A 20016-nucleotide genomic window follows, 5' to 3' on the forward strand; every position below is an offset into this window, starting at 1 on the left:
TATAATTAGGTAAAATGCCTTTCTTTAACTTAAATATAAATACATTAACATTAAACATAATTCGTTGATGGACGGTCAACATTATTTTAATAGGAGTATAGCGGTTACATCTCAATATTGTTCTCATTGCCCTATTTTGAATTTTTTCCAATTGAGAGATTTTATATTGCGGTAAATTATGTAAAAGAGTTGAACAAAATTGTAAATGCGGAAGAGCTATAGCATTAAATAACGTTCTTTTTGTATTCATTGATAAGTTTTGTCCCACCCTATTAATGAATCCTACCTTTTTAGCAAACTTTCTCATGATATAATCCGCATGAGACTGAAAAGTTAAGTTCGAGTCTAAGATTACTCCGAGATATTTAATTTGATCCTCGTAAACTAATTTCTGTCCATCCACACAAACACTTACACTTTCAATGTCAATAGAAGTTATCTTCGACTGTCTACCAAATATACAAAATTTTGATTTTTTGGTATTTAAGCTTAACTTATTGTTACAAAGCCAGTCAAACCAATTGCCAAGTTCTATGTTCATGTCGCAAACCATTTGCTGTAGATTTTGACCAACTATATAGAGCATAGTATCATCAGCAAATAAAATAATATTTGATTTTTAAGCCACCCTAACCATATTATTAATGTAAAATAAAAACAATAATGGACCCAGAACAGTACCTTGGGGCACACCGACATCGACATTTACAGTTTCAGACATAGCATTATTAAACTTCACACGTTGTAACCTATTACACAAATAAGACATTAACCACTTTAAAACGTTCAGCTTAATTCCTATGTGCTCTAACTTACCCAACAATATATCTCTATCAACAGTTTCAAACGCCCTTTTAAAATCCAAAAAACACAGCCAACACATAATTACCTGAGTCAATTGCCTTTAAAAAATTATCACAGATATTCAGAAGTACAGATTCACATGAATGACGTTCACGAAAGCCAGATTGGTTAGGAACTATAATTTGGTTGTTATCACAGAACTGCAGTAATTGCTCTTTTACACATACTTCTAAGACCTTTTCACATATAGGAACAGTATTAATAGGACGAAACTCATTAGACAACTTGGTATTTGGCACCTTTGGGACAGGAATAACTGTTGATATCTTCCAGGACTCCGGGAAGACGCCATTTGAAAGTGAGGTGTTTACGACGTCCAACAGCCTATTTCCAGCAACATGAAAGACATCACAAAGAATCTGTTTGGAGATGCCATCTTCACCCCCGCCTACATTTTTTAGATTATTAACGACTTGTCTCAATTTAGCCATTAATATTGGTTCAAAATTCTGGAGAATATTAGTTGAGGTTGGACTTCTTAGGGCATTGCTAACTATATTTTGTTGCGGTTTATTTTGAATAATCTCACTGATACTATCTATAAAAAAATGATTAAATTGATGTGCTATTGCGGCCACGTCAGTCTCAATCTTTATTCCAAAGAGAATTTCGCTCTGTATTGCTTCAGTTTTACCCGGCAGAAGGGTCTTCAGATTTTTCCATAGCTCCCTTGGATTTTTTCGATTTTCATCTATGGTTGTACCAAAATAATTGTCTTTCTCATTCCTAATTTTACTCACGATAGCATTTCGTCTTGATTTATACTCTGCCCATATGTCTTCACTTTTATGTAAAATGCATAAAATGAGTTTTTAAGTAAATCCAGATTAAAATCTCCCAAAATAATAATAGTGCCATCAAAATCGCTTGCCTCGTCTAGGTAGTTTTCAAAAAACTCAATAAAGGCAGCATCCTGTCCTTGTGGAGCATGATACAATACAGAACACAAATACTTTACACCAGACGAGGACAGTTCCAAGGACAACAACCAAACAAAATTTTCAACACATTGCACATTTTTTAACTTGTATCGAAGATCATTTCTTACCAAAGCAATTACTCCTCCAGTTCTATTATTGTCTGTCGCACACTTTTCTAGTTTGTACCCCTCAACATTAAGTTCACAGGGTTCAATATCCTCTGATACATGAGTTTCACTGAGAAACAAGATCTTAGGTTGCCAATCCTTTAATAAAACAATTATTTCATCCTTATTGTTCAAAAAGCCTTGAGACTTTAAATAGACAATGCTTGAGTTGTAGACAATATTTGAATCTAATTGCTATTTGGTATACTTATTTCGCTGGAGGCCCTCTTTTGTACGAATCACATTTATTGATCTCCCACAAAGTATGACGAACATCTAAGTTAAGACCGTACTTTTGATTTGACGCTGCACAATTTACACATTTAGGTACATCCACATTATATTCTTTGTCATCATGTACGCCAGTACATTTACCGCACACCAGATATATAAAAAATTTGCTATATTTGTCGTTCAAAATACCTATATATTTTTTTTTTCAATCATATTTGGCAGCTAAATTTTTCTATATTTGAAATTTTAAAATGAAGAAAATATGCACATCCAAGTAGTTAAATTTACTTTCAACTTTTGTAGTCAATGTTTTGAAATTCTGATATCTTAAAGATTTTCTTTTATTTTCTAATAGGAAGCCAAAGAATTAAAACAACTTTATTATTTTGAAAGAGAGAATTTATTTTTTGTGTTCCTTAACAAAATAACAAAAAGAATATACAATTATCTAGTTTTTAAAAACTTTGCATCCAGTTTTGCAAAAGTTTAATTTTTTAAGCTTGAGAACTTAAAAGAAACCTGCATTTTCTTTTTTACCTTTAATGATATGGGACCAAAGTAATATAAAAGGAATTTTATTTAAATAATATTTAAAATATAAAAAAATATAGAGCTTGAGCAAGTCATTTTTAGTTATATATATTTAAATTAATTTAAAACAAACTCACAATGACTTTATTATTAAAAAGTAATAAAAAAATTTGAAATAAAAATTTCAAATGCTAAGAGTAAACTACTCATTATCCAGTTGAAATGGCAAGAGCCTAAAAGAATATTTTAACTATTTAATTGTAAGATATAAAAGTAAAAGAGAGAATTTCATTATTAATAAAAAAGTCATTATCCACATTTCCATCCAGCTTTGCCAATTTTTATTAAGGCCTGGAAATGAAAAGCAAACTAATTTCCTATTTTACTTTGAAGCACGGCAATTTCATTTAAATATTATTCAAATCTAAATAAGATATTTGCAGTTACAAAAGTCCATTGTATAATATAATGTTAATAAAAAGAATTAATTTATATTTTTTAATTAAAAATATTTTTTAGGACTTTTCTTAGGTTTTAATAAAGACTGATAGAAATATAGACTAAATCTGCAATAAGTAACCATTGACTTTTTTCGTTTCACCATTTAATTAATTTAGATAATTTTATGCCATCCGAGGATCACCAAGAATTTTTTTCTCTTAATTATAATTTTAAATGAAATGAGTTTCGTTTACTACTAGTTCTACCCAGAAGATTGATAGTAATTTACTTTTCTAGAATCAAAACTCTTTTATTTTCTGTAAATTATTTCATTGGAGAGTCATTGTTTTCACTTAAAGAGTTTAAATGAATTCTAATAATTTATTACAGAGAAATTAATTAATTAATTATTTATTAAAATCAGGTCAAATATATTATTGTTTCTCAAAAACTAAAGTAATTGTATTTTATTTTATTATAGTATTGAATTTTACTAAGTTGCCAGGTCAATGAAGACTATCATATACTTTTCACTTGTGTTAAGTGAGAAATAAATAAAAGTAATAACAATTTTTCAATTAAAGATATTTCTCATTTTTTCAATCATTTCACATTGTTTTCGTTATTTTTTCTAGACCTATAAGAGTTTAACTTACTTCTATAGTATTTAAGTGATTTTATTTAAGTGTATTTAAATTAAACTAATTATTATTGCCACTTTGCCTGCAATACCAAATTAATTTTTTTTAAAATTTTGTAGTACGTAGAGCCTATAATTCTTAACACTTTTTTAATTTTTGCGCTGAAAGAAAATATTGATTACAAATTTACGAAAAAAGAATTTTAAATCTTACCACTACAATTTATCATTTCACTTTTAGCAATCATTTCCAATGCGACACAAAGAGATACACATACTAAATATGCCGCATGCCCTGAAGTACGTGTACGATTTCGCCAAATCGAACATGAGCCAAAAGTTAAAAGAGAGGATAATGGTAAATTTAGGATTAAAAACTTGTTTTATGATTAAATTTAATTTTCTTTTCAATTCGTAGGTTCATAATTCAACTTTAAGCCTTTTTCAAAAAGTCGATAAACGTTGTTTTCCCAAAGAAATGGGCGGAGAAATTCCATCGAAAGATATGATCTCTTCTTGGCAACATGAGTTGGACGACAAACGAAAAAGATTGTTGGCAATCGACGATATTGAGTTGTTGAGTGACAGAGGAATTATTTGTTCAAGAAATTCTAGTAAATATAATGATAATGCAAAGTTGGTTGGAAGCTTTAGAAAACTTGAAGTAGATTAAATTACTTTAAGTTAGTGGATTAAAGTACTTAAGATTGTATGGGTAGTTTGATAAGAAAATGTATTAAAATCTAATAATATTTACAAAGTTTAGGTTTTATATAATAAGCAGCTTAAGCAGATAAACCAAATCACTAAACTTTTCTCAACTAGGAAATATTTTTTCGTGTTCTTGATTAGTACAAAGAGTTTCTTTAAGCAGATTATCCGTGCGACAATGCGATATCTATTTAAAAAAATGAATATAGTATAAGTATTTTTTAGACCAATATTCTTGCCTTTCTAAGATTTATATAAAACTAAGTAATATAACGTTATAGGTTAAGTATAGTTTTAAAAAGAGTTACCACATTCATCATCACATGGATTATTAGTTTTGATAGTGCAATATTAGGCATAGCTACTCAAGAATCAAACATACATATTTTGAACTTTATTTTGAGTTATTTTAACTGTTATATTTAAATATATTTATGTAATCTAGTTATATGACAAAAATTAATATATTATGTTATGTCTTATATAAATAGTTATATAAATAAAATATTTTTATAAATAAATTGATTTCTTTTCTTGCTTCTGTTTAAGTTTGACTACTTTTTTTAAATTTATTTTTGTGTTTAATTAAATATTTTTTTTTTAAGTTTTATTAAGCTACTACTGTTGTGATGCCTTCTGTATATGCAAAATTATCTTCCTAATGTAGATCTGAAAGAAATCTGAAAAAGGGCACTCTCACGAATTATTAAGGGGCTCCGAGACTTTTTTAAAACAATTTCTAAAACTTTTTTTTAAAGTTTATTAAGAAAAATAAAAAAATAATTAGGACTTTATTAATTTATTTCTTTTTCAAATTTTAAACATATTTTAACTCCCGGAAAAAGTAAAAAAAACTATATAGATAATTCAGTAAAGGAAAAAAAACATTTTCTTACAAAAAAAAAACCGAATTAATAAAGTTCTGTTTTTTTTATGAATGTTTAATTAGTTTTATATTTTTCTATTTTGTATTTTAAATCAAATATCTAGATTCCATGAAAATACTCCAATGGTTAATTGCAGATAATCTAGTAAAATGTACGGATTAAATATTTCATATACGTCTTGTTTAATAATCTTGGATAGTCTTTAAGATATCCAAGGAAGATCCTGGATTATTACTGACATTACGGAGTAAGTGCAGTTTCTTATTTTTTTTTTCAATTTGAAGATCTAAATCCGCTACAATTTTACTCCATTAAATACTTAATGTGTTAAGCTTTATTGATGGATAATTGGCACCCCGTCTAATTTTTTGCAGAAATTAAAATGAATCTGACAATATTATAGTCAATTTATTAATTAAGGTAATTTTGCCAACATCGCCGAGACTAGTGAACCGCCAACGCCTATTATTATTCCTTAAGTTTAAGTAAAATTGCGAATCGAATTTGACGTGTCGTGCGTGAAACTGAAACAAGGTAGGAATTTATGATTTTGTTAGGGGTTTGGTACTCATAACTAACGTGAAAACTTTATGACTTCTTAATCAAATAGTTATTTTTCTTGTTGGCAATATTGTTAACTATCTTTAAAATGATTTTTCGTTTAAAAAAATACATATTTTTCAATATAAATAAAATTTGTAGGGTGCCAATGATAGGCAGAGAAAAATGTTATATTGCCAGTGGTTGGCACCTATGCCAATTATTGGATTATTGCTGCTAATAATATTCTCCCAATCATTGGCACCCTATTCTGTTTTTTTATTTGCTCATCTCAAGCAATGAGTTTTGCTTTAAAACTTTAATTTTTTTTCTGTTAAATTCCCCAGGTATAATTTTTAAAATTTTTTAAACATTATTTTTAAAAATTTAAGGCTTACGATATATGTTCCTATTAACTTTTATTCTCAAAATTAACCACTCCCTGTATTATAGGCTCTCAATTATTATACACCCTGTATATTTTTTAAACCAAGTTATTTGACTGTATTTTCATACAAAGTTTTATTTAGATTTAAAAAAAAATCATTAATAAAATAATGGCATTTGTTATACCCACAAAAAAAAAATCCTAAAATTTTATGTATTTAAACAGATGTAACAAGGGAACTTGTTCCATGTTAGATCGGCGGTCTTTATAATTTAAAAAATATAGCATATAAAATATAGGGTGTTTCATCAAGAAGAAATATACTTACCTAAGTATAGAGGTTTTATAGGTTCCTTTCTTTTTTAAGATGGCTTCAAAACGAAAACAGAATCACCCCAATGGCTCCACCAGATATAGCGAGGAAATTGTTCAAAAAGCTGTTGAATAAATTCGATCAGGAGAATCAAAAAAGGCAACATCTCGAAAGTATGGGATTCCAAGGGCAACCCTACAATTCAGACTTAGTAAAAAATAAAAAAAAATAAAAAAGGTCCGTCTACATACATACATAGAGGTAGAGGAGATTCATTTAAAAGAATGGATCATTGATAGTAAGTGCAAAGGTTTCCCAAGGTGTAAAATTAACAATCAAACATCTGTTCAAACATTTCTAAATCAAACTGATAGAAGAACGCCATTCAAAAATAATTTACCAGGCGATAAATGGTTCAACCATTTTTTAAAGCGGCATCCTGAATTAGCAAATCGAACTGCAGAGACGGTTACTTCAGCTTCAGCAAATGAAGCGGAAAGCGATATTAAAAAGTGGTTCACAGATATCGAATTTTATTTAAAAAGGAAGGACCTATTTGACATCATGAAGGATCCCAGCAGAATTTTTAATGGCGATAAAACAAACTTTTATTATGTACCAAAACTTGGACAAGTCGTTGCTCTAAAGGCTCCAAGAACCTTTACGAAGTAGATATGGGAGATCCGAAACAGAATCTCACTGTGATGTTCACCTTCTCAGCATCGGGTACAATAACACCGCCGATGATCATCTTCCCAAACAAGAGACTTCCATAATCGGTGAAGGACAGTGTTCCAGAAGGATGGACATATGCGTCAACTGATAATGGCTGGATGAAATCCGAAACGTTTTAATTTTACCTTGGATTTGTCTTGCATCCCAGCCTTATTAAATCTGGAGTTATGTTTCCAGTAATAGTATTTGTTGATGAACACAAAACACATGTCACATACCAAGTAAGTACTTTATGCTCTAGGCTGGAGATGCAACAACTATATCAAACGGCTTTAAAGCATGTGGTTTATTTCCTTGGGACTCCAATGCAATAGACTATACCAAGTGCCTAGAAAAAAATACCCATATTATTGACGGTGGTAGGAGAACCAGAAGCAAATATCAAGGCCAATCAGAAAAATAAATAAGTTTGACTTTGTTCAAAAAGCTAATAGGTGATAGAAAATTTATGGAACTGGGACAGGCGGAAATGACATCGGACGACGAGAATTTTGCAGCCTTTAAAAGATTATTTAACTACCTTAATGAAATAAGTGAAAAAGATCTTTTTTCAACATCCTTTAGGCAAATGGCAGAATGGCGATTTTGAAACAAATTATACAGAAGAGGAAATAGCAAATATGTCTATTTTTTTAGAAGGAGAAAATTATAATATCCTAAGACTTTTAGACCTAAATAGAGAACAGTTCACCATTAAACCCACAGTTATTGAGGTAATCGACACAAATATAGAAGAAAAGCAAAAGAATAACGCCAATGAAAAGATGAATACTGATAGCGAAATTCTAACACTAGTTGATAATTTGTCGTCCATAGAATTATTTTTATCTAAAACAAAAACACCTGAGAGAAAGGGCAAAAGAGCAGTAACCCAAATGCCTTATGTTATTTCGTCGTCGGGTTTCAAAAATATTCTTGAGGCAAAAGAACAGCTTCAGAGGGAAGAGGAAGAGCAGAAGAATCAAAGAAAAGGAGAGAGACTCCTGGATGATCATCAAAGCAATGTTAGAAACATTTTCAGTTCTCCGCCAAAAAAGCGTCTTTCTCTCTGCACACCTTTGACGGCATCCACTTCATCAAGAGAGAATTTGTTACAAAATTAAGTTTGCTATGTTTGCGTGAAAAATATAAATAGGTCGAAACCAGCACTTAGGTGTAAAAATTGTACGAGAACATATCATGTAGAATGAAGACATTATATTATTAATCCTACTTTTAAGTTTAACTATTCGTTTTGTAAACCTTTGAATATTAGCTCGTTTTATTTATAAACAATATTATTTTGATATTACTTTGGTGCTATTACATATTATAATCAAGATCAATTGTTGTTTTTTTAACAAACCGATATTATATTAATAATATCATAAAAATTTTAGTCATTAATATTTGAGGTGCGTAGTGGACAACGTGCCAATGACTGGGAAAGCGTGCCAACAATTATGCTCTCTCGCTTTACTTTTTATTATTTTGCTATTATAATTTCAAAAAAAAATTTTTTTTTTTCATTTGTGAACAAAGTAGAATCATCAAAGAACATAAACTAGTCACAAGCTGACTATAATATCAATTTTCTGAAAACTAGTAAAATTAAAAATTTAGTATAAAACCAGTTTATCTAAGGAGAAAAAAGATAATGTTTTGATACATAAATAACAGCAACACGTAATCAGTTACAAACAGTCTACAGTACTATATCGGTTCTAATATATTTAGAAACACATAATATATTTTAATAAATCTAAATAAGATACAAGAAGAAGAAACAGGTAGTTACATCATAGGCACAAGATGGTTTAAAACATATTACGACAAAACAATGGCTAAACATTCATAAGTATAGAAGAGTTTAGGAAATTATTAGTTTAAAAATAGCAGATGTTGAATTTTGTTCCTAAATCCAGCCGACGATAGTTTAAATGAATTTAATATTAACATATAGAAATTAATTAACATTATAGAAAAAGGATTTTTAAACAAAAAGCTGTATAAGCTATTTCGGCCATGTGTTCAGTCTGGAACTGAGATTCCAAAAATAAGCCTTAAACAAGAATTTTGCACTTTTTGAATTCTTCTTGCTTGAATTTAATTAAGACACCACTATGGGATAAGCTTGGTGAGAACCAAAGAATCACGTAACTCCTTTTTAATCTCCTTACTTAAGTAGTGCTTTTTATACTAAGCTTTCGTAATAATTTTCAATCTTAAGACATAGATTTAACTTCTTTTAAATGTAAGTAATTAGTTGCTTTCGGCTAGTTTTTAAATTGTTAAAAAAAGGAAAAAATATGTTATCTTTACTAAGTTGTTGCTTTAGGCGGTTGAAGTCAATTCTTTTCTTTAAATTGCTTTAAAGATTTGACGTGTTTTCTTTAATATACGAATAGTTTTAACAAAATCATGCATATTATAAATAAATAACTTTTGCCTGCTAGTAGTAAATATTTTTTATTAAAAAATAAGTTTAGGAAGATCAAAGAAACGATGTCTTACTGTCTAAAAATAAAGTTGTAATTCCCATTCATCTTAAAGATCTAAATAAAATTTAAATTCAGTTTCAATTAATAATAGTTTAAATATTTTAAATAAATTCGACAACTTTACACATGAAAAAGTACAATTTTTTTTTATTTCTAAGCAAAGTAAAAAAAATTGAACTCCTACAAATATTACAAAAAAAAAACCTAAATCAGTGGAAATGAACAGTATGAATTCACATTTCTTAAAACTCTGTTGTCCATATTTATTACCCTACATTACTCATATTTTTAATTATTCTATCGAACATTCCGTTTTTCTTCAATGTTGGAAAAATGCTTTAATAATTTATTCTCAAAATTTTCTATCCTAAGGAAATGAAAAATCTTGAACCAATCAGTGTACTCTCAAATATATTTTCTAAAATATTTCAAAATTTTAGAAAAAATAACAAATTTCAGTGAAAATTGACAGTGGAAAGATTACTACATTATTTAAAAGCCTTTGACATAATATGTCATAAAATGCTTTTGGCAATTTTAAATCACACAGGCCTTTGAACCAATATTGTTAGGGTTTTTTTTAAACTGTTTGCCAGTCTATCAGGCTTGATCAACAATGTTCATATCCTGTAACTATTTCCCAAGGGGCCTTATAAGGTCGATTTTATTCCCACTCTTATATGCCACCCACATATCATTTTTACCTAACTGTCTTAATAAACTTTACGCAGATGACTCCCAAATTTATTTATCCTTCGACAGAATCGATGTTGCCGAGAGCTGTAATACTATGAACTTAAATTTAATAATTTAAAATTTAAACTCTCCTTCGACCATTCTCTTACGTTAAATCCAAATAAATGTTTCGTAATGCTGTTTGGGAAAAAACTGTTACAGATCGGAATAAAATTCAAATTAATGACATAGAGCTACCTATTGAAAAAAAAATCGTAATTTAAGTATTTATTTTAATAATATATTAAGATTTACCACTTATGTTTTTAAATGCATACAAAAGCATTTATTACAATAAAATTGCTATACAACAATAAACACTTCATTTTTCAGAAAACGAAAATTATGCTGTGGGATCTGCTAATTTTTAATCATGGGAATTTTGTTTATAATCATTGCCTCATGAATATAGATAAATAAAGAATACAAAAAAATAAAGATTCTCGTCTGAGGCTGATCTATGCCCTATGACCTAAGGATGTTTAAACCTATTTCTCACAAGATCGCACTAAAGACACATTTTTTTATATAAAAAGTACTAATATCAGTAATAAAACTGAAAGAAAAAAGTTGAGGTTCTAACCCTATAAAGAAAAAAAAAGGACTCCCTAAATTCAGAGAGAAAACTCAGCTTTCCGATTTTCGTAGAAAAGATACGTTTAAACCTTATAAGGTAATCAATTATTCTATCAACAAAAGCCTCATTAAGCCCCCAATAACACTGATGGACGATGGTCAATACAAGAAAACATCACTTTAGAGAGTTTTTTGCGGGACTGTGGCATAAAAAAGCTTTTTAGCTTTCCTGCATTTGTCTTTTGGATGTGCCACGAAAAATATCCCGCTCTTCTGCAAGTGCCATAAAAGAAATGCCAAACTACCTTATCATCCATTAAGCTCTGACAGCGACTTATTTCCTTGGGGACGACGTGTTTTATAGGATAAAACGACCCTTTTAACAAACAGTTGAGAAACTAAATATTTTTTACTCTCATTATCGCGTTAAATTACTTACCTAATTTGAGCCAAATTTGATATTTAAAATAATACAAATTATAACCAAATAAAATGTCTATATTTATTTTCAAGATATAAGAGGTAAATACCGATGGTACCCCCGAAACATAATACAATCAAACAAATTGCACATAATAATCGATCGTAACAATCGGATTCCGTAAAAACGTTGATTGTGATGCTTAGTAGAGTCGCTAACGGATTTCCCGTTTCACCATAATCTGGGACAGGTTCGTTTCTTCGGGTGCTGCTTGAGCTTGAATATCTGTGCAAGCGTGGACATGATGTTGAAGCTGAACATCCTGAAAAATTCAAATCTGACAATGTTACCTTTGTAAAAATACTTAAATGCAAAAGTTATTAAAGAAAAGTAAAAAAAAACACCCGGACTATGGTATATTTAAACAAAGGCCACTACCGTGTCTGTCTGCATAAAGGAGAAGGGAAAATAGATAATTTGACCTTACTATTGGCGTTGAAGCTGATCAGTCTAAAAAAATTCAATCTGATAATATCATCTTTATAAAAACACTTAAATACAAACTTAGATATACATACAAAATTGAGAGGCTAGAATTAGCATTGCCGTGGAACTATGGGCAGTTTGTTTGCCTGTAACATCTCTGATGCAACGATGCCAAAGTTCTTTGTAGAAATGGAAAATGGAAAAAAAACACACTTTATAATATTATAAAAATTTTACAGTTATACTTATTTTGACAGGCGCAAAACAATACTATTCCTCTTTAATAAAATATGAAGATTTTTTTTATAAAATATGATAAAATACTCTATAAAGAAGTCAACATTTAAAGTTAAATGAATATAGATTATGTATATTAGAGGAAAAGGCAACAACATCGCAACGCCGCTCGATCGCATTGTTGATTCCACGACAGAAGTAATCTTTACCAGTGTCGTCCTTAAAAAATATTTACATGATAAAATTTTATTATTAATTGATTATGCTTTAAATTATAAACAATATTACCATTTATGAACTCTACGCATTTTTGTAACGTACTTCATTAGAGTAAGGTACGTATCTAATAAAAAGCATTTTGCTTATAAGCTTGCTTAATAAATTTTTACTATTCTGCGCTTATGACGACGGTTGTCTCTTGATATGATGTTATAACAATATCGGTATTTACTTGTGAAAAGATGGCTTAAATCGCCTGTTTCCCATGGTATGGCATAAACGGCACAAGTTTCTACTATCGTAATAATTCACAAAAACACTGTTAATTGTTATTAGTTTTTTTTTGCTTTAAAGGTGTTATTTTTACGCTTAGAATAACATATATCTATTCTCCTTTTTATTTTTAATCCAAAATTGAACATCAATAAGTTAAATTAAAATTGTTATATGTGTTGATATACATGTGAAACACTACACATCCTACTTCTAGGAATCTTCTTTTCTTCTAATATTGCTCCTTGTAGAAATTCTTTATTTAGTCCAATGTATGTGGTGGCCATAAGATTAATGTGGCCCTGTGTTCTGTTATTTCTGATCTGAAAACTTCTCTTATTTGGGTTCACTTTCGATGTTCTGATGACTCTTCATATTTATCGATGATTTGGTATACGCACATCTTGGTGTCCCAGTTGCTGTGGATCTTTCCTTAACGTCTCTGCAGCTTTTCTAACAGTTTTCTTGGATACCCGTTTTTAAGTCTTTGCTGATGTTTTCTATTTCCCTGCTTTGGTCAACTTATTGCTGCATATTCTAGCAGCATTCTTATACAGGGTTTTGATAATTCCAACCGTTGCTAAACCATTGGAGTTGTAGTGTAGGTATTACCCTGTGTAGTTGGTTTGCAATGTTCTTGTTGTATATTGTTCTTTACAATAAGGGCAGTGTTGATTTAGTTTCGCGTAAATTTTTCGCGCTTTCTTAATTTTTATTGCATTCCGCAAATGTTTCCGATTAAGAGCTTTTGAAGTTTGTAAAAATGTGATGGTGTGAAGTGAGTTTGTACATCAGCAATACATCAGCAAGGTGTAGTAAAATTACGACAGCCACAAGAACTCAGCAAGTAGTAGTAAGTAGAACCACAAATTACAAGATAATTGTCAGTTATATGACAAGTTAGTGCCTTTTTTAGGAACCTTCATCAAATGATAATTGGGGAATTGCAAAAGATATAGAGAACTTAGGATGAAAGTCCAAATATCAAAAGTTTTAAATTCAGACTTTTTGGTGTAATAAAATTACTTTCGATTAACTAAAGGCAATTTAAAAATGGGACCATCAAATCTTATCTCATAGCCAAATTGCAAGCAGATTAAAAGTAGTAAGAGAAAAACCTCAAGAGAATAAAAATAAGGTCTAACAAAACTATAAAAACTCGTGAGTAGTACTCGCAAAATTGTAAAGAAACTGATATATGTAAGTAAGGTTAAAACTCACAAAATCGAAAGTGTACAAGATATCTTGAGTTTTGAATTTATTGGCATAACTTAAATGGAAACAAGTACCTGATATTTATTTAACTATTAGTTAAAATATTACACGAAAAAGTCAGTTGTCATTAAAAGTTTTCTACGATTTTTTTCTTAAACGAGTAATTTACTAATAATACTTCCATTGAGTAGTGAGTTATGTGCGTGTTCAAGGTTTTGAACGAGGTAAATTGTGGCTTTAAAGCTAATTTTTTTAAGGAATATCGCTGATCAGCCCCTAGACCTTGTGAGTTTATATGATCCTGGAATAACTTTGAAGATCACATTTAAATATTTTTTCTTCTTTCGATTGGCTATGTATAAAGTAGGGTTTTCAATTGAGAAATCTAAGTTGAACTTAAATGTCATTCACACACGTAAACCCTTAAGAAATTTGTGAAAAAGGCTTTTCTTGAAATATAGATTTTATTTGATAGGGGGAAAGAGAAGTAGGGTTCAACACTTTTAAATGATTTTGATAGTGTATGTAGAAGTATGGAGAATTTACCTGATTTATAAACAGTACAGCTTCCATCGCATTATTAGCAGTGTTTTACTAATTCATGTAGTCACCTATTTTACTCTTTAACTAACATGTTTTTCGATGCCTACATTTACAAAGTAACTTCGGAAAAGGGAGATGGTGGCGTGCCTTCAAAAACTTTTGTGTTCAGAATGACCTGAATTACCATTTCTTGAAATTTATACCAAAAATTTTAAAAAGTATGGAATAACTAGAAAATAACTCTTATAAAAAGAAAATTGCAGAAAACTTATATAAATATCTAACAGTAAGGATGTGTTGTATAGCTAAAAATTTTCTCTTTTTAAAATGCGTGTAAACTTGAAAACAGAAAATCGATGAATATGTTTTATAAACGAAACACCTTAACAAAGTTGTTGTTTACTAATTCTAGCCTTTCAATGTTCTAAGAATACAAAAGTTGTTTTGAAAAGAAACCCGGACTATGTTCTATTTCAAGAAGGGCCGCTACCGTGTCTCACTGCGTAAAGGAAGGGAGAAAATAGATAATTTGACGTTACTGTTGACGTTGAAGCTGAACATCCTAAAAATCTCAAATCTGATAATTTTATCTTTATAAAAACACTTAAATACAAAACTAATCTCATAAAGACGCTTGGACTATGGTCCATGTAAATAAGGGCAACTACTAAGTCTCTCTGCATAAAGAAAAAGAAAAAATAGATAATGGCGTTGAGGCTGAACATCCTAAACCATTTAATTCTGATGATGTTATCTCTATAAAAATACTTGTAATGTAAAAATTATTTCATAAAGGCGCCTAGACTACGATCAATCTACTACAGGGGCAACTACTGAGTTTATGTACATCAAGGAGAACACAAAATAGATAACTTTAAAAAATTCAATCTGATAATGTCATCTTTATAAAAACACTTAAATGTAAAAGTTATTTCATAAAGACGCTTGGACTATGCTCCATCTGAACAAGGGCCACTACTCTGTCATACTGCATAAAGAAAGAGAGAAACTAGATATGTAGTTTGACATTACTCAACGTTGGGAAAGGCATTGCTAGATAGTCCAAGCATAAATGATATTATTTCATTTAATGATTGCTTTATTAAATTTATATGTTGAAACTCATAGTAAACAAAATTAAGCAATACAAGGTAGAAGAAGAAGAAAGTAAGAAAATTATCAATATAAGCGAAGAACACAAAAAGGAAGAAAAAACGTATACTACCTGACTGGTTGAAGATTAAAATTATACCAATTACTTCAAGCGAAAACAAAATAACTTTTAGCAACCTAGAAGAAGAACAGATTTGAGTTCAAATGACTAAAGAAGATTAAAATTTAGTTATTTAAAATGAAAACCGGAAGGCTTTTAGGAGCATGAAAGATGAAAGAGCTGAAAGTAAGTAACGTTAGTTGCGTAGTTGTTAGCGTAAATATCAAGGGGGTTGAGTTATTTATAATAAATCAATTTTACTTTAAATATGGTAAAACTTGAATAAATTCATTACTCTAAAGGTAATATATTCCTTAGTATTATTAGTATTTTCCTTCTAAAAATCGCTCTAAAAAAATCAGCTAATGTACCTATGCAAGTATAATAACTTTTTCTATAGTAGTATAAAAAATTAATGAATACAGGAAAAAACAAGAAAAAGAATCAGAAAGCCAAAGGATTGCTGGTATATATGAAAGTCAAAAAAAGCAAAGGTTACATCAATTGCTTAAAATAAGATAAAATTTCTTGTAAATACTAAGAAAAGAGAACAAAAACAGGAAGAAGGCATCTGCTTAAAAAAACACAAAAATTAAGTAATTCAAGTCAACTACTTAAGGCAATATCAAAATGGCTATTAAAAGTCAGAAATAAGTAATACTAAACTTCATTTACTTGCAAAAATTCTTCAACTAATTGAAACCTAAGAACGCTACGGCTGCCTCCTGGTCATATGGCTTTTAGAACCCTGGAAATACATAACTTCACCTGCTTGAAGGAAGATATAAAATGGCTTTTAAGTGCTTGGCAGAAGGAAAGACTTGATTTTAGATACTTGGTAGAAATATATTACAATTATTATTTAAAACGCAATAGGCGCAATAACATAAAAAATATTGCCTTTAGACATCCTTAAAAAAAATTTATATCTTGTTTCCGTAAACCTGGGAGAGGAAATTTTATTATTTAATTCGAGGAACGTAACGTTATTTACTTAGTTGTAGGCGCATATATCGTGAGGATAAAGTTGAAGATTCTATAATATTTATTGTAAGAATACCGAATTTTCTTACAAACACAAACACCAACAAAATGGCAGGTAACCGGAAAATAAGAAATTACCTTAATTTTTTAAAACGCAAGCATATGGCTCTTAGAAGCGTGGAAAAAATTAATGCTTTAAGTGTCTTGAATCTGGAAGAATAAATCACGTCATTTACTTGAAACAAGGAAAAGATAATTACTTTAATTGCTTGAAACGTGACAACAATGACTTTGAGAGGGCTAAAACTTAAAAATAGTTGACTTTTTTTACTTGGTAGACGACAAAAATGATTTCAATTACTTGAAATAAAAACAAATTTCTTCTCTGTACCTTGCGAAAGTTTGACTTCCTCTGGATTTCGTAATCCTGGGAAAAAAAAAACTATATTTACTTCATATAAAATAAAATTTTGTGTACGGAAAGATGTCAGACAACTTTTAATGAAGAACAAGGTCAAACTATGGCCTATGAACAGGAAATTGAGAGTATGATGGAGGAACTTAGGGAAAAGAATAGACACTTAGAGAGAATTCGTAGAAATAGTCTGGTTTTTGAGGATGAAGTATTTGAAGCGGAAAGAAAGTTTTCATCGACACTTGATATTCTCAATAAAAAAAATGACAAACTTAGTTACGAGATTGACAATTTTAAGACTAAGGAACATGATCTGAATTTGTTGGTAAAGTCTCTGGAACAGGAAAAAATTGATCTTTCACTCAAAATGGACAAATTAACGGATTTAAATGAGGACCTAATTACCAACATTCACGCTGTAGAAAACGAGTGTCTTGCATATAAACATCAAATTTCTTTGCTACAAAGAGATGTTGATGAGTATTCTTCTATTAGTTAAGGGATGATGACTTCTATAAGAGTTTTAGAAGTAGAAAAAGAAAGACATCTTTTGGAGATTGGGCTCTTGAAAACTCAGCACGTCGTATCAACAGTCAGTGACTCCAGGAATGTGCGTACTGAGATCAATAAACAAAACAATAAACATGATGATTTTCGTCCAAAGCTTCTGTTTGTAGCTGAAAAATGTAATAGATTATTGCTTAAGACATGTGTACAACATTCAATATTTTCTAAAACCTGGTTGCTTGACTCGTGATTTGGTACTAACTGCTTCAGCTCTTGCTTCCAATTTTACCAAGAACGATTTGGTGACCTTGTGGTTGAACGGATCATATTCTCCTAAATCTATTATTAACGATTTTATCATTCCCTGTAAAAACACTACTTTCCTCGTTATGACAAGCCCTTGTTTTGGACCAAGTTGCAGTGTTTTATATAATAGTAATCTGTCATTATAAAAATCTTTCCATAAAAACAACATTGACTTAAGTCGAATACTTGAATGCAATTATGCTAATCATTTTGCTGATTTGGCTTGTATATTACATGGCCACATAAAAAATATTTTCTAAACCCACTGTATAAATCTAAGCATCTAAAACTAAATAGATCACCTAATTTTGTCGAAAGCGTGAGAACTGCGTCTGAGCGTGTGACTGGTTCTGACTCTTTTTTATAGAGGTTGAAGCTCCCTTTCATTGAACTGCAATATCAAAATTAAAGCATTGTAGTGCATTTTTATTAAATCTTCAATCCCTTCGGAATAAGGTGGATGAGCTTCAACTTCTGCTTGCTAATTTTAATTTTCCTGACATTGTTATATTAACAGAACATTGGCTTAGACCTAATGAATGTTTTTGTATTGATGAGTATGTACCACTGTCAGTTTATTATGGACAAAACTCTCTGCATGGAGGGACTGCTGTTCTAATTAGAAGACATTTTCAAAACTTTTTCTGTACTGTTGATAAGTTTGGTGATGCCTCAGTTGAACGGGTTTTTGAGTGTTCGGTGTGTTTTTGTAAATTGTTTAATATGTACGTTATTTGTATATACTGTCCGCCATCTGGGGATATCAGTGTGTTTCTTGACAGGTTAGATTGTCTTCTGTCCCAGCTCCCTATTCACTCGCGTGTTATCTTGGCTGGAGATTTTAATATTAATTATTCAGAGGTTTCCTTACCGCAAAGAATTTCTCTTGATGGAATCTTCAAATTATTTGCACTCACCATGCATGTTAATGTACCCACTCGTATTTCGTCCTCTTCATCGACCACTATAGATTATTTCTGCAGTAATTTGGACGGTGTTACCTGTTCAGTGCACTCAGTGGGTATATCGGATCACGAGGGGGTGTATGTCCAATTCCCTGGTGACTTTAAAAACAAATCTGTCCGCCGCATTGGGAGAGTGTTTAGTGGGAACAATTTGAATTTATTTTCTCAATCCATCGTCTGTTAATTGGAATGCAATTCGGGCTGCTCCACAACCATTTTATTATACATTACGTGATAAAATAAATATCTGCTTTCCCTTGGTTAGACTTAAATTCAAGAGACAAACACAATGGATCACCGCGGGACTAAAAACATCTGCCCAAAATTTGCGATGCTTCGCAAATCTATTGCCAATCAATTCATCAGGTCTTATTTTCAGGATTATCGGAAAATTTATAGGCATCTGATAAAAGTCAGAAAGGAACTGTATTACAATGAGCGCTTAGATTCATCCGGTAACAGACAGAAGGAAAGTTGGTTAATCATTAACGAATGTAGGCAGTCTTCTCGTCAGCGGTTGGTTAAATCGGACTTGGGGCCCGATGATTTCAATGACTATTTTTCTAATATTGCTGAGAAGTTACTGGAAGCAGTTCCCAGTGACGGCGATCCATTGCAGTATCTTAATCAGAATGCTATCAACCAATCATTCTTTTTCCACCCTGTAGATGCCACCGAGGTCCTTGAAACAATTCAGTGCTTGAAGAATCATAGGTCTTCGGGTTCCGATGGTATCTCTTCACGTCTGCTGTCACTTCTGCCCGCGAGCGCTTTAGGTGCTTTGGTTTGGGCAATCAATCAGTCATTTCTTCAGGGCGAGTTCCCATCCTGTTTAAAGGAAGCTATGATTATCCCTCTTAATAAGGGTGGTAGCTTGGACCGACCCTCTAACTTCCGTCCCATATCAATTTTGTCTACCCTCTCTAAGTTTCTTGAGCAGCCTGCAAAAAAGAGACTTTTTTTTTATCGATCGACGTTTTCATGTCGTACGTGACTGTAAGCCAGTAGTTCTCTTCTGGTCGTCTTGTAGAAACGTTTTGTTGTCATATTGGTTTGGCTTTGTGAAAATA

General features: G+C 30.6%; 1 protein-coding gene and 1 long non-coding RNA gene across 4 annotated transcripts in view; one reads left to right on the top strand and one right to left on the bottom strand.

Moving 5' to 3' along the window:
• LOC126734940 (retinaldehyde-binding protein 1) overlaps positions 1–5029 on the top strand; it is a 77188-nt gene extending 72159 nt beyond the window's left edge. For both annotated transcript variants that reach the window (XM_050438792.1, XM_050438793.1), the window contains exons 6-7: positions 4039–4155; positions 4216–5029. In XM_050438792.1, coding sequence (XP_050294749.1) covers positions 4039–4155; positions 4216–4470 — 372 coding nt within the window. In that variant the 3' untranslated portion in view covers positions 4471–5029. The remainder of the gene's footprint in view (positions 1–4038; positions 4156–4215) is intronic.
• A 6621-nt stretch (positions 5030–11650) lies between these two features.
• The window catches only part of LOC126734951 (uncharacterized), an 88615-nt gene continuing 80249 nt past the window's right edge, over positions 11651–20016 (bottom strand). For both annotated transcript variants that reach the window (XR_007660221.1, XR_007660220.1), the window contains exon 2: positions 11651–11905. This is a non-coding gene — a long non-coding RNA (uncharacterized LOC126734951). The remainder of the gene's footprint in view (positions 11906–20016) is intronic.

The sequence above is a fragment of the Anthonomus grandis genome, chromosome 4 (assembly GCF_022605725.1).
Source record: "Anthonomus grandis grandis chromosome 4, icAntGran1.3, whole genome shotgun sequence".
Lineage (NCBI taxonomy): Eukaryota > Metazoa > Arthropoda > Insecta > Coleoptera > Curculionidae > Anthonomus > Anthonomus grandis.